This window comes from Rhinatrema bivittatum, chromosome 5 (genome assembly GCF_901001135.1).
Source record: "Rhinatrema bivittatum chromosome 5, aRhiBiv1.1, whole genome shotgun sequence".
Classification (NCBI taxonomy): Eukaryota; Metazoa; Chordata; class Amphibia; order Gymnophiona; family Rhinatrematidae; genus Rhinatrema; species Rhinatrema bivittatum.
Window position 1 is genome coordinate 173,545,262 of NC_042619.1, and position 22,739 is coordinate 173,568,000.

The window sequence follows — 22,739 nt, forward strand, 5'->3', positions numbered from 1 at the left end:
TTTCAACACGACACAGCCAATTAAAATGGGTAAGAATCGCGGGAACGAAGATTTCCCGCGGTTTTTACCCAAACTTGATAGCGGAAACGAGTCCGGTACCAATTCACACCCCTACCTGATACAGCTCTAACACAAGTTTCCACAATGGAAACCATTGTTCCTACCATGTGACAAGGGCTGGCCAATGGCACCAATAGCCCCTGTCACATGGTAAGGGCAAAGGGCCATCGGCGCCATTTTGTTTACTGGCAGCCGATGGCCCGAGAGCGGGAGATCGCTCCCGGGAACCCCACTGGACCACCAGGTATTTTAAGAAAGTTTTGGGGGGGATCGGGAGGGCCGCTGGACCACCAGGTAGTTAAAGAAAGCTTTTGGGGGTTCGGGAGGGTGGGGGATTCTAAAGAATTTGATTTTAAGGGTCGGGGTGAGTTTTTCATTTTTCAGGTCGGGCGCAGTCGATTAAAATGCTACGAATTTCGGGAACGAAAATTTCCCGCGATTCATGTGCGATTCTGATTTTGGCTACAATTCCGGACCCGATTCACATCCCTAATAGAAATATAAAATGGAAACAGCAGAGAGCAGGTTATTCCTAATCTCTTGCCCCCCCCCCCCCCCCATTCTGCCTCTGCCACCTGCTTTGATAGGCACCTGGCACATCCCATACCTGAAACAGCATTGTTCTGTTCTTTTCCGAGTCAGAGGGTTGGACGTGGCTGGGCGCACTGGCGTGTCTCCTACGCGGCTGTATCATCGCACTGGCATCGTTCGGCACCCTGCGCTGCACGACACCCGTCATGCTGTTACACCGAGCCCGGAACTCCTGCTGCTCGTCAAAGCCCGAATCTTCCAGGATGCACTCAGGGAAGGAGACGCGGGCGCCCACCAGGTTACTCTGGCTGCCCACAGTAAATATTCCCACATGGCCTGCACCGGCTGTAGTGGGTGCGCCATTCCCATTCACGCTCTCGAGGTCCTCAAAGGGGCTCTCCACTGGAGATTCCGGCACGTCCTCTTCACTGGGTGCAAGGTCGTTGCTGGACTCTGTCCCTTGCTGCTCGCCCAGTACCTTCAGGCGCTGGCGTTCATGCTGCATGAACTTCTCGATGCAGTCATCAACAAGGGTGGAAGGAGCCTTCTTATGGATAACAGTCACCTTCCCACAGTACAAAACTTCAAATTTTTGGGAGTTGTAGAAGGCATCTTCACTATCCTTGCTGGTCTTGGAATCCTCCTTCAAGGCAACTTTCGAGATTTGCCTTATGCTGCTGATGACATCGGGAACCTGCAATACATGAAAACATAATCCAGCATTAAAGAAGAGCTCAGATATGACTAACTTGTTGCACTTAACCCTACAATCACAGAAGGTTAAAACACTAAATCCCCTTTATGCCAAATCAAGTGCACACTGTAAGTCAGAAAGAAGGGAGTGCGTTATCACTGCTTTGAATAGCAGTTTATCACAGCGCTGTCGGAGAGAAGAAAAAGGAATCAGTTGTAACACTGAACGATGTCCTGCCTAGCCAAGACGTATGATCAATCACACTAGAGCAGAAGGTAAGGTGACACCCGTTTCCCATCAGCAGCTGATGAGAACCTCATCAAGATAAAGCAGGCGGGCCAACAGACTACAACACTTACATACCCCTGCCCAATGCTATCTATTTATTTAGATTTTTTTATATTCCACTTTTCGCACTTTTTTCAGCGCTTCTAAGTGGATTACATTCAGGTACTGTAGGTCAATGCTAGAGGATTTAGAACATTTTGATTTTAAGGCAAGTACATATGAGCAGTACAGGCATGGTTCCTAAACTGGAGAATTGTTTTTACATCACCAGGGAGACCCAGCAGCGTCCGTTGTTGTGCACCAAGCTAACTACTCAGGTTCCCAAATGTGATAGAGAGCTACATATTGGTGACAGTCTTTAATACGTTTCCTAGTGGTGCCTCTCAGTTGGCAGACTTTCCTCATCAGGCCCCTACGTCTGAACGCTCTCTCAGCAGCCCTGGCACAAGGAAGGGCTATCCCTTTCTATACAATGGTTGAACGCAGTGCTAAACTGGGACTGCAAGGGGAAGCATATTGCTGCAACCCCATTGATCACAAATCTGTTTTGGACACAGCTACTGCAGTTGTTTTTGTCTTACCGATAAATGTGCTCATAACATACAGGCGGGTACACAAATTCTTTAAAAATGCCAAAGCAGGTGCTATGTTGTGCATCTTATTAAATCCGCCCTGATTCTATCCACATTAAGTTGCATAACTGAGCTGCTAACAAGGAGTTCTGGTAGCCATGTTGGATTTGGAGAAGCCTGGACTCTTTGTGGCTTGTGATACACTTCATTGGACCAAATATGATGTAGGATGTGAATGTTCACTTGAAGAAGGCACCTTATGTGACTACAAGATCTCTGGTAATATCACAACTCACAAAGAATACGTGATTTAAAAAATTTGCAGGAGCTAGCCCAGAGGCAGTGCTGAGTGCTACCATACATGAAACCTGGGTTCAGGTCCCAGGACAGTATTCTGTGTCCCAGGCTGGCTAGCGGGGGTGGGGGGGGGGGAATCAACCATTGCTCAGTGGCAACACCTAGTGGCCAGTCTTAACATTCACATTAGCCAGGTTGTAGAAAGAGCTGTGGCTTGTAGGCACTGGCCAAGGACCATGATGGCTGGGTTGAGTTGGAAGAGGGATATGAAAAGGGGGAAAAGGTGGGGGGTTGTATTTAATTTAGTATAATAGCCAGGTTTCAACATATCTCTTGTTGCATCCTGGGGTCCACACTCTGCCCACAGTGAAAACACAGGTCGAACTCTTTCAATACATGGGATTTAACGGTTTTATTAGCATTTTATAAAGGAACATGTTTGTCTGAAATAACCAGACAATAAATATTCTAAATAAAAATGTTATCAACTCAAGTAGAGGCTAAATACTAAGTCTTCACCACTCTCCCCCCAGAAAAAGAGTATCTGCCTTGCTCCCTACAACTCACACACACGCACCCAGAAAACACAACTTTTTCACAAAACATAAACTACCAAATAACTGCACAGAAATACAGAAATCATAGCAACAAGACAAATGGGTTTTTATTTATGTATTTACTGTATTTGAGGGGCTTTTATATAATCCACTTTTCCCAGTTAATGCTCAAAGCACAGGATAGAAATCAATTAAATAAATAATCATCTTTTAAAATTAATGGCTGAACAATTGAATGGAACGGAGAAGAGTTCAATAAAATACAGATCCTCCAGATACAACAGGGTAAGAAGCTGCAGGAACCTTAACTGAGTCGAGCCCCATAACCCTTTGGTAATCATACTGCTCCTTTTGGGGAAGAAAGGACAGAAACTAAAGACAGTAGAGTTCCCCTCCCCCGCCCCCGCACCTGATTACTGCACAGTCCAGAAAACCCCAGTAACAATGGGGCTGGTGTATCAAGGGTATCCCCAGAGACAAGCAGGGGGGGAAAAACAATGAATAAACCAAGTCCAATATCCAGCAACAGTCTCTGGTAGGAGGCTACTGACCACAGTTCCCTTTGGAACCCGGAATGGATGCACCTTGAATCCCACCACCGCATGTTGTACAATTGTATTTATTTATTTAAGAACTTTTCTATACCGGTGTTCGTGGGTACATCATATCGGTTTACAGATAACGCAGTTAGTGGAGCCGGGTTTAAAAAAGGATCGGATAAGTTCTTGGAGGAGAAGCCCATTACCTGCTATTAATCAAGTTGACTTAACGTATTACGGAAAACAAGGGTAGGGGAAACAAGGGAACGATAGAGGAAGCAAAGAACAAGGTGGGTGAGGAGGGGTAAAATGGAATAACAGGAGAAACTAATATGAACGAGGAAGCTAGAGGAAGGTAACACGGGAAAAAGGGAACTAAAATACACAGGGGAAGAGGATTCAGACAAAAAGTGGCGTAACTAATAAATAACGGTTAGATGGTACAGGGGTATCAAGGCATAGGGAATACTGAAAAACGGGGCAAAACTATACTGAGATACAAGGTACAATGGTAGAGACTTCCTCCACTCCAGGGCTTGCAAACGCTGCCTCCTTGCAGCCCCCCCCAGACCTTGTCTGCCCGATCAGCAGAAGCCAAGCCAGGTGGGTCCTCACAAGTAACCCAGGTCTTTCGCACGGCAGTGCTTGAAGGCTCTGGTTTCCATCACCATGCCAGTCTAGGAAAAGGTCTCGTTTCCAAAAACGAAAATCCTTTTTCTATGCAAATTGCTGTTGTTGTTGTTTTTTTTTCAGTCAGGAAAACCCTTTTTCTTCTATAAAGTAAGTGACTTCTTTGGACACAGCTACTTCTCTACAAGTGTTACTATCAGTCAGTAACACACACCCCATCACAGTCCAGTTAATGAGGCAGTGGAACAGAATGAAAGAAAGAGAGGCAGAGTTAGCTAAACATTTGGCCTGCTTTATAAAGGCATCAGTTCAAGATTTTAAGGCTTCTTTTCCATGGAATTCACTGCATTGCACATGAATGTGTGTGTGTGTGTGTGTGTGTGTGTGTGTGTGTGTGTGCGAGTGTGTGTGTTGTTACTGTACCCACTGTGCCTAATACCAGCAAATCCTATTGGTTTTATACATAAATATTTAAACTGTAAGGAAGTTAAAACATTCAAATGAATACTCCCTCTATCATGCACATGGGGGACAGTATCACACAAACTTAATAAGTGACTCATTAACTATGAAGAGCTCATAACTGCTAAATGAATGCTGGCATTAAAGAATTCTCTAACCATACCTTTCGCAGCTGGATCCAGTTAAAAAGTGGAGCCATTCTAAAGCCTCCAGAGCCAAAAACGCTCAGTTATGTGCGGAATGGTTCCAAAAGGTCCTGCTATCTCTCGCCAGGAGCGGGTACAGGATCCTGGGCATTCCTCATGGCTTCGCAGTAAAAATCCTACTAAAAATAACTGTTACTGCTAGGAAAACAAAGCACTTCTGGGCAGGGCTGCTGCAGACTGACCTGCTGTGTTTTCAGCAGAATTAGTAACCGGCTGTTCTTTCCACCATGCTAGATGCAAAGATTCAATTCACTTTGGGCTCAACTCACCCTTGTTCAGGACTTAGAAAAAAATTAAGGCAGAAATTCATACATTTCATGATTTCAAATAAACACATTTGATTAAAAAAAAACATCATTCTGAGGCCATAATATTTTTGGGGGAAGTTTACAGGAGTTTTAAGCCTCCAGATTTCAGCAGAGTCCAGTTTCATGATCGCAGTGGGAGTCTGGCATAATCTTAACCTCTCCCCACCATTCAATGTCAGTCAAAAGGCCAAGCAGGGACCATAATCAGTTCTTAGTAAAAACTTTATATTTTATCTTAACCAAAAAGAGGCTTAGAAGCAATCATGTTTTAATAGGCTTGATCCACCTGTTTTGGCAATTACTGAAACATTGTGTCCCCAATGGGGTAACAAGTTATTCACCCACCCCCCAAATATTGTATAAGTAGGGAACCTTTGATTTCCTTAACTAACAGGAGTGTACTATCTGGGGGAGATTTAGGATGAAATTATTAAAGAGAGGTTTGGGTTTTACTCCCTCATGTGGGAGTTACAGATGGTGTGTTCTAGCTGTTTATCATCTCAAATCACCATCTATCCTCATGGACTTTTAGTTACTCTTTCAAGGAGGCAGGGGTTTTCTGTCTCGTTCTTAATTCCCCAGTTGGTGGTTGGCCTAACGTTGACCAGATTCTGCTTGCTTTGACTCTTTTAATCCATTTTTGGTGAACTCCTTGTGAGAGCCGGTTCCCTTTGTTGCAGTGAATTGGGGTGTCCCTGTGTTCAAAGCAGGATTTGGGGTAAGGGAAGACTTGCAGTGTGCAATCTCTCCTTCAGAGGATAGACCTGACAGTGACCTGATGTAGAGGAGTTTCAACTTTGAATTAACTGTCTGTTTGCACTATGTCTTTTGTTTTAAGGCAAAGAAGTTTTATTACACCCTTTCTGCTTCTAGCTTGATTCTTCCTCTTTTGGGTTTAGAGACTATTTTTGTTCCACTGGGAGATGATGGGCCTTAGTAGCTGGGACTAATAGCACTCATCACATGCAAATTCCATGTAGATAAGGCTATTAGCTATTGCCCCACGATGCCAAAAATTGCCATGTGGCCAAGGCACCCATTTTAATGCAGCAAATTTAACACCTGCCTGGAAGCTGGCGTTAAGACATGCAGTGCTCAAGGATCACCAAAAAAAAAAAAATCCTGCTTTCTGTGATTCCTCCATAAGGATCTCATGCACTGAGACTGCCATGATCTCCTTAGGAGGCTACACATACTGGAGGATATCCAGCAACTTGTTGACACAAGTCTGTAACTGAAATGGGATGGCCTTTGCCATCACCCTGACAAATCCTGCGAAGGACAGCTCTTCTGGAGGAGACTTCCCTCTGTCAGCGGGACGAGATAAGTCTGAGAGAGACCATGTGATGTATCGTCAGAAACATTAGAAATATCATCCCCCCAGAGATCATATGTGTCCTCGTCCTCACTGCTTGAATGTGGGAACCGGGCCCTAGGCACTTGGCCAGCGGTATGACTACTAAGTCAACTGGCCATGAGGGTTCGGGCCCCGGTGTTGCTCCAGTCCCTGAGGAGTTTCCTCCTCCAAGGATCCGTGGACCAGCACTGGATCGGCTGATGGCATCCCTGATGCCCCACTGGGTGTCAATGCAACCCCGGGAACTGACATAGGCTACATTGGTAATAGTCCAATGAGTACGTGTAAGGATTCCCACAGAGGCTCAAGGATGGACAGTGCTGGTCCCAGTGCCGCCATTGCCCCTACGACATGGCTCCACACCTCCCTCTCCACGGCCGTCTGCATATGCCTTTCAAGCTCCTCCTTGAACAGCACCAATGCCAAGACTGACTGGAACCCAGGTGGTGTAGCCACATCCTCTTCAGAGCCAAGAGTAGGATTGGTGGCAGGCATCAGAGTTGGTGGAGGCCGTCGCATACCCCAGGTATCAATTGAGGCTTGGCTCTTCTCACTACAGGGGCGCATCAGGGGCATCACAGATTAAGCCAGTGCATCCTCGTGCCCGGTACCGTGCATCAATAGAGAATGATGCTGATGCTTCCTCGGCTTCTCCCTGGTGCCAGGCCGAAGACGACGAACCCAATGTCTTCAACCTGGAGGAGGCAGACAATGTCCTGTCTCTGGCATCCCTGGCAGTCACTAATGGAATCAATGATCCTGCTGATGTTGATGACTCGTGTCCATTGGTGCGACTCCATGGCTCCTCAATGCCGATGCCTCTGATTCTGATGTCGATGGACCAGCCTTCTCCAGCCCAAAGAGTCGTTCCATCTTATTGAGCTGGATCTTATGTCCTTTTGGGGTCATCTGGGAGCACTTGCTGCAACCCTGGACGTTGTGCGATGCCCCAAGGCAGAGGATACATCGATCATGGGCCATGGTCAACATTATCCTCGAGCACAGAGGCATGGCTTAAACCTGGATGTAGACATACAGACCCAAAACGAAAGGGACGCAAAATCGAACTCAATGGCCCTGAGGAAATGACAGCAAAAGAAAACTTACTTTAAAAGCCGAAAAACCTAGTTAAAGACCCTAAGGGAAGAACCGGGAGGACCTTGCGTCAATACTCGAAGAAAACTTTGAAGCAACATGCGCAAAACATGAAAAAAGGAAAAACTTCAAAAAGTTTAAGAGAAAGAGTGATGCGATGCTGCGCCCTACAAGGCTCCGCAGAAAAAAAGAGACTGAGGGGACCCTGCATGAATGTGTGGTATAGTGCAAGCTGGACATGCTCCGAAAGGCTTAGTCAAAGTTCTAGAAACTTTGACATACATTTTCCATGCTGGGCTTCATCCAATGATATCACCCATGTGTGAAGACTGCCATCCTGCTTGTCTTCGGAGAATATTTGTGTCACTCTTTCCCACCATGAGAGTTCAAAGTGTGTTACATCCAGTTATGATGCAGTAAATAAGGATAAGGGATATCAGTGCCTCAGATACTGACACTTTGTAAGCTATAATAGACACAAATAAGAACAGTTGAGTTGGAATCAAGTGGGAGGGAATGAGAGATAATATTACTTGTAAACACAAGGATAACATAATGAATATAAACACAGGAATAACATAACAAATATATACAGTGGGCTAAGGCTTCATAGTAGATTGGAGCCTAGATTTAGCAGATGCATAGCTTGTGTAATCCCAATGGGACTAAGACTCAGCTCGGGTACCTGGTCAGGAATTGTGGGTCAGGCTGCAATGAATAAACAGGTTTTCAGGCACTTCCTAAAGGTTAGGAGCCTGATCTCCAGTGACAAAGAGTTTCAGAGGGTGGGAGCCGACCCTGCAAAGATTCTTGCTCTAGTGTTTGAGAGTCTCATTTCTTCAGGGGCTGGTACCACTAAGCGGGCCTGAGGTAGTGAGTGCAATAGGTGGGGAGGAGTGTACAGCATGAGTCAGCTGTTTAGGTAGGGCAGTGCTAAGCCCTTGAGGGTCCTGAATACCAGATAGTGTTTTTGAATATGGCCCAGAAGTGTGTTGGGAACCAGTGTAGACTTCTGAAGAGTGAGGTGATTCAATCAAATTTTCTGGCATTTAGTATGATTCGTGCTGCTGTGTTTTTTTATGAGTTGCAATTGGCAGCTGAGTTATTTTCCTTAGTTCTACAGGAATCAATAGGGAAACCTCCAGCAGTCCCACACACACACACAGAGGAAATAACATTTATTACAGTTAGAAGACAAACTGCAAGCTGCAGGGCAGATGGAACTGCTGACAGACAAGACCAGCATGGTCCAAATGAGAAAATAAATATCCATCTTCCCATTTTTTACTCCACTCTCAACTATCCTCTCTATGATGGGACAGCATTCACGGGGCACTAGGCACACAACCTTTCACTTACACAAGCCATGCAATACTCAACCCCTGTACTGATGTCATGGCCTCACAAACTCTCGACATTTTCCCACACAGGCCTGCAAGGCTAGGAGCACTATGACACAGCAGTCTCATCTGTCACACCCAAAGGCTGCAACAATGCATCTCTACCCTGCATCCTCAGCATTCAGAAAAGAATTCTGCTTCCATCAAGCACCCTGCCTCCTATAACACAACCATCAGACATATTAGCTGGCCCAGTGCCCTCTAGGTTTGGATGCCCTTCACACCTCCTCCTCTGAGTAGGGTCATGCACAAACAAAGGGACCTATCTGGAGGCCAAAGAAACACTGTTCGCACTTCCTCTTCCTGCATAAACTATCCTGAATTTTCTAACATTGCACATGTAACAGACTGTCAAAAAAATCATACTATTTTCCATGGCAGTTTCCATGGCCTTCAGTGCAGCAAGAGGTTAATAAAATGAGAAAGAGGAGGAGGTAAATAATTAACTGTGGACAAAATTATCTAAACTTTGTCACCAGCACTGCTGGCTTAGACGATTTTCAACTTTTAGTCTGGCAGAAGTGGAAAACTGTTAACAGAAGCAAATATGGCACATCTTTGATCTGCTAGGTTTTTCTATAACACTATTAGTGCAATCTCTGAACATATCTACAGGAGAGATCATTGATTAAATCCAGTAAATGTAAAAATCAATGGAAAGATTCGTGCTTGTGTTTGGCTTCGGATGCTGCTGCCTTTTCTGTCTGCTGTGCAGTTGCCAGTTTGGCACTGCCAAGGCATCCCCATGTTTCCATACAGATAATGGAAGGAAGTGCATGTAAGAGTACCCAAAGGTCCCTTACCAGGTAAACCTATTTCTCTACAAGGGGGCACATATGTCAGATTATAGGAGGGATATAGTGTGACACCAGGGATGTGCATTTGTTTGAAACGAAATAAGAAATGTCAATGACATTTCCTATTTTGTTTTGTTTCGTTTTCAAAATGGAATGAAAGAAAAACAAATGACGTTTGTTCATCTTTATTTTGTTTGGTTTTGAAAAACACTGCTGCTGCCAAATTTAAAATAAAAAAATGTCTGGGTACCGGTCCTGGTCCCAGTCCCTCTCCCCACTCACCGAAGCCGCTTCATCAAACACCCCTTCCCTCTCTCCTCCAGGCCCCTCTAAACTCCCCCCCCCCCAGTCCTTACCCCATCGTGGGTCTTCTGATCGCCAGTCACTCCTGCCTTGCTGCACTGGTTTTCTAAAATAACCGCCAGTCCAACCAAGGCGGCTGCCATTATATTGTATGGGCAGAATCTGCCGTCCGTAATTTGCTGCGCTACATAATGGCGCCAGCCTTGGGCTGAGCGCAGCCATTTTAGAACGCTGAAGCAGAGAAGCAGGAGCGACTGGATCCTGCCCCCGGAAGGCCTGCACGCTGGCACACCTGCTAGGGTAAGAAGAGGTTAGGAAGTGCTGGAGGCCGGGTGGAGCTCTCTCTGAACTGGGTTTGGTGAGCAGGAAGGGAGGGGGGAGGGGTACTTCGATGAATTTTTCATGGTTAAGGGTTTTTTATTTATTTATTTCATTTTGGGTAAATGAAACAAAACGGAACAAACAAAAAACAAACTGAAAAAAGGAAAAGTGAAACAGAAAACAAAGCTAAACAAAAATGTTTATGTGTGCACCTGTAAGAGATACCCTCCCAACGGGAGGTGTTTGAAGTTAGGTAGAATAATAAAAGAGGAGGTTCAGAAGATTCTGGGGCTCTCTTTGAGCTGGAGGCGTTCCTAAAGCAGCCATGAGGGTCTACAGCAGGGCTTCCCAAACCTGCCCCGGGGACCCCCACAACCAGGATATCAGTGAGTAGGCAGGAGATGAATTTGCATATACTGAGTCTCCATGGTATGCTAATTTATCTCATGCATATTCATTGAGGTTATCCTGAAAACCCGACTGCCTGTGGCATCCCCAGGACAGGTTTGGGAAGGCCTGGTCTTCAGGTAGGAATCTGAGTGGGCTTCTTACAGAGAAGACGGAGTACTTCCCCTGCTTCTTGCTCTGCTCGGATTCCTCCTTTACAGTGCTTTGCAGAAGCTGGTGCGGCACAAAGGAACAGAGCAATTGCCAGTATCTCTGCAGCTGTCGGAGTTCTCCTCCCAAAGGAAAGGGGCAGCAGTAGCTTCTCCAGTGAGCAGAGGAAGGAAAAGAGGGATCATAAAGACTGAAGGAGAAATTAAAGTGTCCAGGGTGTCCTACCCCGCAAATTCTCAGCAACTCAGAAGACGAGGATAGTAAAGGAAATCAGATACAAAGGGGATTCCAAACGTTTAGGACAGGTCCCTGGAGTAGCCTACCGGCCCGTCTGTGAATTATTTAAGTGACTACTTATCTTTATCTTGCAGATATCACCACAAGAAAATGCCGGTTGATCCTTTTACCACAAGTTCTTCATCAGTAAATTCGTTTCATATGAGACCTCCACTAATTGGCGTGGAGCTGTCTTTATTCCCGAGCCCTAAAGCAAGTTCTTCACTCCTGCCAGAAGAAGTCCCTGAATTGCAAGGTCCAGCATCTCTGTCCAGTCAGGGCTTGGAGGAGGGGTTACCTACACAGAAAAAATGCAAGAGTGGATGCAAATGCAGGACACCCCTCTCAACTCACCTGCAAGGAGATCAGAGACAAGCATCTGGCAGAAGAGGGCCAAATCTGGAGCGACGTCTGAACATCATAGCACAATAATGATGTCTGGATTTTTAGCATGCTTTTTTAAATGATCCGCAAGGTGGCTCACGGTATCATTAGAATTCAGGTACAATATGGCCCTGCCGCAAAGAAAATGAATTCTAGATATGCTTCCGTGGTCCTCTTAAATAACAAAAGCAATGTAAAACCAAATGAAACTGTGGTTTTAAATTCAACCATTTGTTTTTAAAGATTTATCTTTTTTTATTCAGTGGGACAGCATCCACAATGTGGTTTAGTTAAGAAAAAACTCTTTAGGTACACTCAGGAACACTTGGTGGGTTATGAGAAGGTGGACTCCCAAAACATTGAGCAACGAGAAAAAAAATGGCTCTGCTTCCAGCAGTAGTTTTCGAATCCAGTTCAACAGATCAGGTTCCTGGGAGGTCCGCCCTGAGTATTCATGCAATATGTTTGTGGATATTTAGTCATCTTAATTGGGCAATTGCGTTATCCTGAAAACCCCTGCCTTAAACGGAGTCTGATTGGCAGGAGCCAGTCCACACCTTGATCGTGCATCTCTGAGATCAACAGGCTCCTGAAGAACTATTCAGAACACAATGCATTGAAAGGAAGCGTGCTCTCTTCTCCAGGCAATCCTGCCTCAGGAAGCAAAGGGGCAAAGAGTCTCTGCTTGTACTCTCCGAGTATCATTTTGCAGCTCTGAAGAACAGCATTGCATGTTAACTATATTTTATCTTACTGCGTTTTATGCCTCCTTTCTGCCAATTTCGAAGATGTGGAAAGAATAATCATGCAGAGGAGTAAATCTCTATGGAACACAGCTGAACATCCCCTACCCTGGCCCAAATATCTTTTAGTTTGCAGCATGAGGGGGGAAAAATGGCCTAAATCAAATCTCTCCAGAGATGAGGGCCTTTCGAAGGCTCTGGAAGTTTGCAGAATAAAAGCCAGAGAGCCAGCAGTCAAGTCCTGCACCGCCTAACAGGGGATGTCCTTAGACACGCTTTTGATGGTTGTACAAATCCATTTAAGAGATTTGTTTCACAGGGGCTCTGTTTAGTTGCTCTCCTTCCTCAAAGCTGTCCACTTACTCCAGCCAGCTGGCAGTGATTATCTGTGACTCTGTCTGACACTCGCTTCACGGCGGATTTCTCTTTCCTTGTGCCTGCATCAGATTTCATGTGGCTGCTGTGTTGCAGGGCTGACCGTGGAGTTACCCGATATAACTTTCAGTGGGCCAGGTGGACCTCTGCAAGTAGAGCGAGGTCCAAGATGGTGCTTGTCTCACAGATGGGACTCGAATGAAAGATAAATACAAGCAACAAGAGGTAATAATGACCAAATCTGCTTTCACACATGCACATCCTCCTCATCTGCAACAGTTAAAGAAGGTTTAATCACATTCTGGTCGGGTTAAAAAAACAAAAAAGGTCCACAGCCTTAAAGCAGCAGTATTAGCAAATGTTTTCTCCAAACAATTCCATTGAAATTGTTAAGGTTCTACTTTATTTCGAGCTTATATTTTGCTTCTGAGAAATAACGAAAGGTTTTGACAATTGCCCACTCTGTCAGCCTCATTCCTACCATCTAAACTGTTCGGGCCATTGCAGTGCTGACCCCGGCTGGAGCTCCCTGGAGATACCGCACTGAGACAAGAAACCTGCTACAACAGCAGACACTGATGACGAGCAAACGCCAGGGAGGACGTTTATAAAACCAAGAGTTGTGATCAAAATAATAAGGTGCACCTCTTTTTATTACATAGAGTAGATGGGGATTCAGAAATCCATTCGCCTGCTCACCTGAAGGAAAGGATGGGGGTGCACAGCAGAAGGCGCTGTCTTTAGCCCTAGAGCTCTGGAGGATAAAGAGGGCGCAGGTCAGGGAGAGGAGAGAGAGCGGACTAGAGAAGAGGGGAGAGGAGAAAGAGAAGGGGAAAGAGGAATGAGAGAGAGTAAGGGGGGGAAACAGAAGAGTAAGCAAGTGGAGAGACTGGAGGAAAAGCGAGAAAGGACCTTATAATGTAGGGGTCAAGTTTTAAAAATCACTCAGCATTTCACTTAGGCTCCTAAGTTTTAGGATCTAAAACTGAGAGGCATATTTAGCCAAACTAAGGTGCCAAAGATTTTGGCTGAAAAATCAGTTAAATATAGGCATTGAAAACTTAGGGACATAAATGTGGGCCTGCAGTTCATTCACGTAGATTTAGGGGCCTAAACTAGCTTTCTAACGCTGAAAATCAGCACTATGCACCTAATTCTTTTCCCTGCCCTAGCTCTACTCCTATAGCTGTCCAATTTTTAGGTATCTAGTGCAAGCAAGCATCTACATGTAGGCACTCAACCCTAGTCGGTTTTCAAAAGTACAAATTTAGGCTCCTTACCCAAGGTTAGGCACCTAAACTCTTTAAGTATTGACCTCATAGTACTATAGCAACATTGCCAATGACAGTAGAAAAAGACTCATCAAACCATTCACTCTGCCCAATTATTCACACCTAGGTGAAGTGGGGAGTGAAGGAGGAATCAGAGAAGGCAGCATGGGTGCAAGGGAGATGCATTTGCCAGGAGAAAAAAATGCACTCCTGCCTCACTCTACCCCCTCAACAAATAATGTATTGGAGAGATGGGGGTGGGAGGAGTGCATTTTGTTTCTGGCAAGTAAGTCATGGAATTTTTCAAACTCCAAGTATAAAAGCAGAAAAAGAGACGTAGGAACTGGACCAAAGCGAGCAGGTAAGAAAGTGTAGAAGCAAACAGGTTTATATATTTTTGAGCATGAGACCACTGCTGCTGGATGGGACGGCTTTGGTGCTAAAATTCCATAGGCAAAACACAAATGTTTGCTGTATAAAGCTGGGGGCAAAAAAGTGAAAAATATTACTGGGTAAACTAAGCCTAGGGATTCAGCTTGATCATATTCTCATGATGGAAACTCGTATCTCCGAAGACTTCCTTTATGCATTCTGTGCCAGATTCGCCAACTGTGCAACTACCTTGATAAATATAATCTTGCTACCATGATACATGCATTACTCCCCAGCCGAATCGATTACTGCAACTCTCTATTTAATGGCGTCACATAAGACAGTCTGAGGTACCTCCAGCTTCTAAAGAATACAGCCTTTAAAATCTTGATAAGGGCTAAAGCTACCGACCACATACTATACCGCAGCACTGGCTCCCAGTCAAAAGGAGGATGCTTCGTCTACAAGTGCTTGAATAAACAAGCCTCTAAGTATCTCTCTCAACTTCTTTTCCCCTACACTCCCACTAGAGGACTCTGATCCTCCCAAATGGCTCTTCTTTCCTCTCCAAGTCTAACTTCAGCTAGATTATCCTGTACGAGATTATTATTGTGCTCCAAAAATCTGGAACAAGATACCGCTAACCCTATGCCTTGAGCCGTGTTACATCACATTTAGGAAAAATGTGAAGGCTTGGCTCTTTGGCCACACCTTTCTTTAGAGTCCCCTGGGCGGAGACACTCAGTCTTTCTGTCCTATCTACCTGAACTGTCAAACAGGGACTATAGATTATACACCCTGGTCTCTCAATGCTATCAATTGTAAATCTGATTCAACAGTGATTTTAAATAGCCTTCAACCAATGTACTTGTAACTGTTAGTTAAAACTTGTTTTGTAATCCACCCTGAGGCCACATGTGGAAAAAAGGTGGAATATCAAACGTCTATAAATAAATAACTGATATATTATGTCGGAGTGAGCAACTCAGCGTTGAGATGCCACTGAAGAGGACAGAGTGAGCACAAGGAGAACAGGCTGCAACAACTAGCTGGAAAACACTAACTGCAGGGAAATAGCCAAGAGAAAGCACATACACTGCAACTTTGAAGTCCAAAATACAGTCTGTAAGGTCAACGGTGCAACGTCAGCATCAGTAGCACAAAACACTAGTAAAGAGAAGATAATAAGAGAAGCTCTGGAATTCATTGCCAGAGGATGTGGTTATAGCAGTTAGTATAACTGGGTTTAAAAAAGGTTTGGATAAGTTCCTAGAGGAAAAATCCATAAACTGCTATTTCAGTAATTAATAAGCAATAGTAGCTTGTGATCTATCTAATGTTTCGGTACTTGCCAGGTACTTGTGACTTGGATTGGCCACTGTTGGAAACAGGATACTGGGTTTGATGGACCCTTGGTCTGACCCAGTATGGCAAGTCTTATGTTCTTATGTGCATATATTCTAAGCCCACTGAAATTGTGTACCCACAGGCAGCAGTCATCTGGAATACCCTTTAAGCTCTATTTCAAATAATTCTTTTGCCATCTGAAGATGACCACAGGCCATTTTGTTCTCCTATTCAGCATGCTTTGACAGAGATCCAGAATTCCCACTTAGAGTCCATGTGGAAAGTCTTTGAAAAATGGCACTCCTCAGTACCAGAGTTTTTCTTTAGAAACTGCAAATAAATGCACACACGTACACCACTAAGCAAATAGGTTTTCTGAAGGAACTTCACCCACATGGCTTTGAAAATTGAAGCCTAAGTTAAAGTGAAAACCAAAGCAAACTGTGTACAATGCACTGCAATTAGCAAGCTTTGTTTTTAATTACTCAGTAAAACTTGCATGTAAACATCTGCTTCCATTCTATGAACAAAAACACTATTCTGTTGTTGAAAGAATCAAACTCCGGTGGTTATATTTTTTTCTTTCTGACATCTTACCACTAATAACTGAATTGTGTAATGGAAATATCAATTATATTTTCCAAAAACTGCCCCTTTGTTAGGGGCTTATGTGCAAGGATGAGCACACACTTCCAGTTTTCTGCTCATTTGTTTCCAGAAGACAGATCTAAATTTAACCGAATAAGTTTTATCCGGCTAACTAGCAAATTTTTCAGGGCTATTCAGCAGCATAACCATGCTGTTGAATAGCCCTTGTAAGTTAGCCGGATAAGTCTTACCCAATTTCATTATAAACGGATGATAAATACTTGTATGAATAAATAAATAAATAACTGGCTTACCTATCTGGCTATGTTTGAATATTGAGCCTAAATATTTCATTTTTGTGTTCCACTCCCTTTTTTGTATGTTGTGGTCTACAAAACAAAAGGAAGTGGAACACAAAATCGAAATATTTGGGCTTCATATTCAAACATAGCCAGATACTGGCATTTACCCAGTTACATTAACCAGATAAGTACATTAGCTCCTCCCCGATATGCCCACATCCTGCCCACCACTTATCTGGCTAAGTGGTGACTGCTGATCACAGCCGGATATTCAGCCGGATAAGTGGCTACCTGTCCGGCTCATTAGTGCTGAATATCGGAATCTAAATTAAAAATACCACCTTAATAGGTCTGAACCATCCACTTACACTAGCAACTCCCCTCTGCGGCTTTCTGGGATTGGGCACCTTCCACTTTTCCTTAAGCCTGTGAAGCTGGGCTCTCATACCTCGCAGTGGAAAGGAGACCTGTGCTTTTCTCACCTACGGTTCCTTCTGAACTCAAATTCCTTCTTTCACTTTGCACGTGACAAATTCTCAGTTCCCTGGCTGAACATTTATTTCTTCCGACTATTACCACTAGGACCAACAACTTTGAACTCTCCTTGAGAGCCTTATCTCAGCAGAGATAACATTTAAAAAAAAAAAAAAAACCACAATGCTTGGCTAACACTGAAGCATTCTTGGCATTGTCTTTGGCTATGGAACATAAGCACCCAACTCCATTTACGACTCCAGTGGTTGGTTTACGTCTCCATGCCAATGTTATTAGTATGAGTAAGCATGGCTGCCAATGTGTTTCCATTTTTGTAAAGCTGAGAGAGAGAAAAGCAAAATAAAAAAAAGATGATTGAGTTTAGATTTATAAAATGTCTGCCACAAAGAATATTACATAATGGTAAGGAAGATTAGTCTTTATATTCCTCCAATAACCAGAGAAAGATAAAGGCTTACATTAGAGATTTTTATGCTCAAAAGTAATTACTTGTACTATTAAATAAAATGTACAGGATATGAATGGTAATGGTTCGATCGGATGCTCTTTGATGAGCTTTGTCTTCTGATCCCAATATTCGCTTGCATTGTTCCCGAGTTTGATCAAATGGAAGGATACAACTCATCCTTGCCTGAAAAAGAATTTGATTCCCTCATTGCAAACGGCCCCAACCAATCAATTTCTAATGCCAATTGATTTAAGGGTCCCACATGTTGGGGTCTGCAGCAGCAGGGGCACCCTCTCCTGAACAAGACTGAATGCTCAGTCCAGAACTGCCTCCTGCCAAGACATCCGCAAAGTGACCTAATCCTGCCATTGGCACAAGCATTAGTTGCAGTGTCAGCAAAACTCCTTACAGATTAGAACCCTGTGGCACGAGCTTCAATGGTTTTACTGGGTGTTTCTGCAGCTGAAGACGGGGTTGACAATAGAAATGGAGACAGGACAGCACTCACACTCCCTCAGTGAGGAGGAAGGGAAGGGGAATTCCAATTATTGTGCAACAGTAGATTCAGGGCCTATGATTGCAGGTTTTCAAACGGCCCCAAGTCAAACATTATTGCTTTAATGACTCAGCAGAGATGGGACAGGATCTAAACTAGGGGTAAAATCCCTAAATAACTGTGAACAAAGGCTCATGGCACTAAAGCTCAACACAGGCCGATTCTGATTGATTAGAAGTCCAAGAGAGCAAGAGGAAACAATGGAGTCATTAAAAAAAGACCATTAGAAGATCAAGGGATAAAAGGGTCACTTGGGGATGACAAAGCCATTGCAGAGAGACTAAATTAATTCTTTGCTTTGGTATTCACTGAGGAAGATGTAGTAGAGATACCCATGTCAGAAATGATATTCAAAGGTGATGATTCAGAGGAACTGAAACAAATCTTAGTGAACCTGGAAGATATACTAGGGCAAATTGACTAAAGAGTAGCAAATCACCTGGACCAGATGGTATACATCCCAGACTGCTGAAAGAAATGAGAAATGAAATTGCGGAAACTATCAATAACGTCATCTATGGTCCCTGAAGACTGGAGGGTTGCCAACGTGATACCAGTTTTTACAAAGGGATCAAGGAGTGAGCCAGGAAATGACAGATCAGTGAGTCTGACATCTGTGCCAGACAAAACTATCATAAAGAACAAAATTGCTGAATATATAGAGAGGCATAGTTTAATGTGACAAAGCCAACATGGATTTAGGAATTCTTACCTCACAAATTTGCTACATTTTTCTGAAGACATAAACAAACATGTGGATAAAGGTAAGCTAGTTGATACAGTGTATCTGGATTTCCAGAAAGCATTTGACAAATTCTCTCATGAGAGACTTCTTAGGAAATTAAAAAGACATGGGATAGGTGGTAGTGTCCTATTGTGGATTGCCAATTGGTTAAAAGATAGAAAACAAAGAGTAGGGTTACATGGTAAATTTTCCCAATGGAAAAAGATGAATAGTGGAGTGACCCAGGGATCTGTTCTGAGACCACTGCTTTTTAATATATTTATAAATGACCTGGAAATGGGAACAACAAGTGAGGTGTTCAATTTTGCCAATGACACAAAATTATTCAAAGTTGTTAAATCACAAGAGGATTGTGAGAAATTGCAAAAGGACATTGCAAAACTGGGAGTCTGGGCACGCAAATGGCAAATGAAATTTCATGTGGACAAGTACACAGTGATGCATTTAGGGAAGAATAACCCAAATTATGGTTAGGCAATGCAAGGTTCCACTTTAGGAGTCACTACTCAGAAAAAAGATCTAGGTGTCATCGTTGAAAATATGTTGCTTAATGTGAAGCAACAGCCAAGAAAGCAAATAGAATGCTAAGGATTATTAGGAAAGGAATGGAGAATAAAACAGAGACTATCATAGTGCCTCTGTATCACTCCATGGTACGACCTCATCTTGAGTATTGTGTGCAGTTCTGGTCACCACATTTCAAAAAAGATATAACAGAATTAGAAAAGGTACAGAGAAGGGTGACCAAAATGATAAAGGGGATAGAACAATTCCTGTCACAACTGAAGGTCCGGCTAGGGCTGAGGAACTCTCACAGGGACAGCTCAGGACTTCAAGGACAGAGCAGATCTTCCGCCTATACCAGCTATGTCCCCCGCAGGTTGAGTCCTTGGGTTCTGATGGCCAGCAAGACTTGGGCTGAAGCTGGAATCAAGGTGCAGGCTGGAACTTGGGAGACACAGGCTGGAGATGAGAACTGGATATGAAAACAATGCAGGGCTGAAGACTGAGGCAAGGCAGGGCTGGAAACTAAGCAAGGTAGGACTGGAGACAAGGGCTGGGCTTACCTGGAACTAGGCTGGATAGACTGGGCAGACTGGGACAAGGCAAGGCACTGGCAATAGAGGGAGCAGATACCAGAGACAGAACTAGGCAGGGTAAGATCAGGCCCGACAAGGATGAGACTAGACAAAACAGACAAGGACAGGACAAGACAGAACAGAGCAAAGAACACAGAGGCCCAAATACAACTGTTCAGAAGGCCCATAGGCCACTAAGTATAAAGCCCAAAGGCCAAACAGGGAGATACTAGGAGGCCTGAGACCACAGACTAGGCAAGGCAGAACTAGAAGGCCCAAAGGCCATCAGACTAGGCAAGACAAAGCTGGAAGGCCCAGAGATGAAAGGACTAGGCAAGGCAAGGTTGGAAGGCCTGAAGGCCACAGAACTAGGCAATACTGATCTAGAAGGCTCAGAGAACACAGAGCAATACAAGATAGAACAGGGGCAAGCAGGGAGCCAAGTAGATTCAATGACAAGGCATCAGGTATTGCAAGAGGCAGGGCTAAATAGGCCAAGCCCTGCTGAGTCATGACCCCATGAAGACTATGGCTGGAGTTAAAGCAGATCTCGCTCCATGGGGACCTCTGGTGGCAGGGAGGCTGTATAACAGACTCTATCCTAACAAATCCCCTATGAAGAAAGGCTAAAGTGGTTAGGCCTCTTCAGCTTAGAGAGGAGATGGCTGAGGGGAGATAGCATAATATAAAATAATGAGTGGAACGAAACGAGTAAACATTAATTAGTTGTTTACTCTTTCAAACAGTACAATGACCAGAGGATATACAATGAAGTAACTAGTAATACACTTAAAACTAATAAGAGAAAATATTGTTTTATTCAATGCATAACTAAGCTCTGGAATTCATTGCCAGAGGATGTGGTGAAAACTATTAGTATAGCTACATTTAAAAAAGGTTTGGACAAGTTCCTGGAGGAAAAGTCCATTAACCATTATTAAAGTAGAGCTGCAGAAATCTACTACTTATTCTTGGGATAAGCAGCTTGGAATTTATCTATCCCTTGGAATCCTGGATTGGCAACAGTTGGAAACAGGATACTGGACCAGTTGAACCTTTGGTCTGACCAGTATGGCAAGTCTTATGTAACCTAAGGCTGATTATTAACTTTCCTAAAAGGGAAAATGTGTCTCACCTGAACTCTTTAAACATTATCTGCTTGAAATTTTACAAGCAACTGAAGAGGCTTTACCACTTAATTTAAGCATTTATTATTTAGCAAATTCCAAAAGATTACTGGAAACATCTAAAGTGGGATCAAAAAAGCATGGATTAAGTTTGAACAATAGTGTGGTATAATTCCTCAGAAAGCTTCCTTTTTGGTTTCCTTCATTTTGGGGTCAGATAGACACCCAATTCTTAAATTATTTTTTTTTCAAAAAAAGGATTTGTTGTTCCTTGGAATGAAGATGTAAATTTACCTCCGTGTCTGACACAATATTCTGGCAAGATGCAAAAGGTTGTTAAATCTCTTCTTGATGGATATTTGAAATAAATAAATAGAAAGAAAGTAAAAACTTTAAGAAAATGTACAATAACCTTCTTCTTAATCTTTGCTCTTCTGTCTCCTTTGCTCAGTCAATGGAACAAGTGAAAACGAACTCCTCAAACAGCAATTTAAGGGAGCCAATTCTAGCTCGAAGTCAGCTACTTTGAGAAAAATTCTGTTCTGAAAAATTCCTTAGATGAGACGGAAGTGAGTGAAGGCTATTAGCACGTCCAGAACCTCTGCACACAAGCCACCAGAAGGGAACAAAAGAGTCTGGGTATGTGCCAGTTTCAATCATTTCTCTCATGTATGTGAAAGTCTTAAAGAAACAGTTACAGGATATCAGGACTAGAACAATCCCCATTCCTACACCCCCAAACTCTATTAGTCAGCTTTGAACGCTTCCTCTTGTTCCGCTGTGAACAAGGGCTGGGCAGAAGAGGCACAAGAGCAGAGATTTAAAGGTAAATTTATTATACACTTAATTTCATAGTACAAGTAACTACTTTGGGGTCATGAAGCGATAGTATTAGGAATATTGCTCAAAAGCCAGTGACTCTGCAACAAAGATTTATGCCACAGTCAGAGTAAACAAGACTGACAAATGCACATACAACCCGTGATAGTCTGCAAGGATATCACAGGTGTGACCCAGCCTTAGAAAATTATGATGTGGGATTTTTCATATAAAACAAGAGGGAATAATGGGATAGGCATTCTGAACTCTGATAGGCTGACACCTAATATTCTGTTTACCTCACCCATCGCAAGGCCTTCTGAAGTAAATCAACCAATTAGAATGATTTCTAAGGTCATGCATGCCTTGTTGTTAGTGCTCTGAGTCACAGGCCTTCAGCCTTTACCTCAGGGCTCACTCAACTCCTCCCACAGGAGTATATAAAATGCCCTTCCTGATGATCATTAATTGACAAAAACAAGGGTCAAGAATTTCCTTCATCACAATTCCTGGCTATTAAAAAAATACGAAAAACAAAATCATTACTTCAGAAAAAAGAAATAAAAGACAAAAAGGAAGGAAGAAAAGTTCTGCAAATTCATTTGTCCTTGTGAACTTAACAGTTTAGAATTTACAATGTCAACAGCTCCAAGACCTTTATCTTTTGTTAATTGTGATGGAAAATTCTAGCACAGATTGGAAATGGCAGTTTTCCCAGTCACTGTGGTAAACCTAATTTCCAATCTTCTTCTGAAGTTTGAAAACCATTAAATCACAACAGACATTTTCCATCAATGATAATGACATTCAGGATTATGTCACTTTACAGACTACTTC

At 43.5% G+C, this 22,739-nt stretch overlaps 1 protein-coding gene across 2 annotated transcripts in view; it reads right to left on the reverse strand.

The window, feature by feature from the left end:
• Window positions 1–22,739, reverse strand: part of TBC1D4 (TBC1 domain family member 4) — a 331,945-nt gene that overhangs the window by 176,435 nt on the left and 132,771 nt on the right. For both annotated transcript variants that reach the window (XM_029603027.1, XM_029603026.1), the window contains exon 2: window positions 668–1,285. In XM_029603027.1, the coding sequence (XP_029458887.1) occupies window positions 668–1,285 (618 nt within the window). The remainder of the gene's footprint in view (window positions 1–667; window positions 1,286–22,739) is intronic.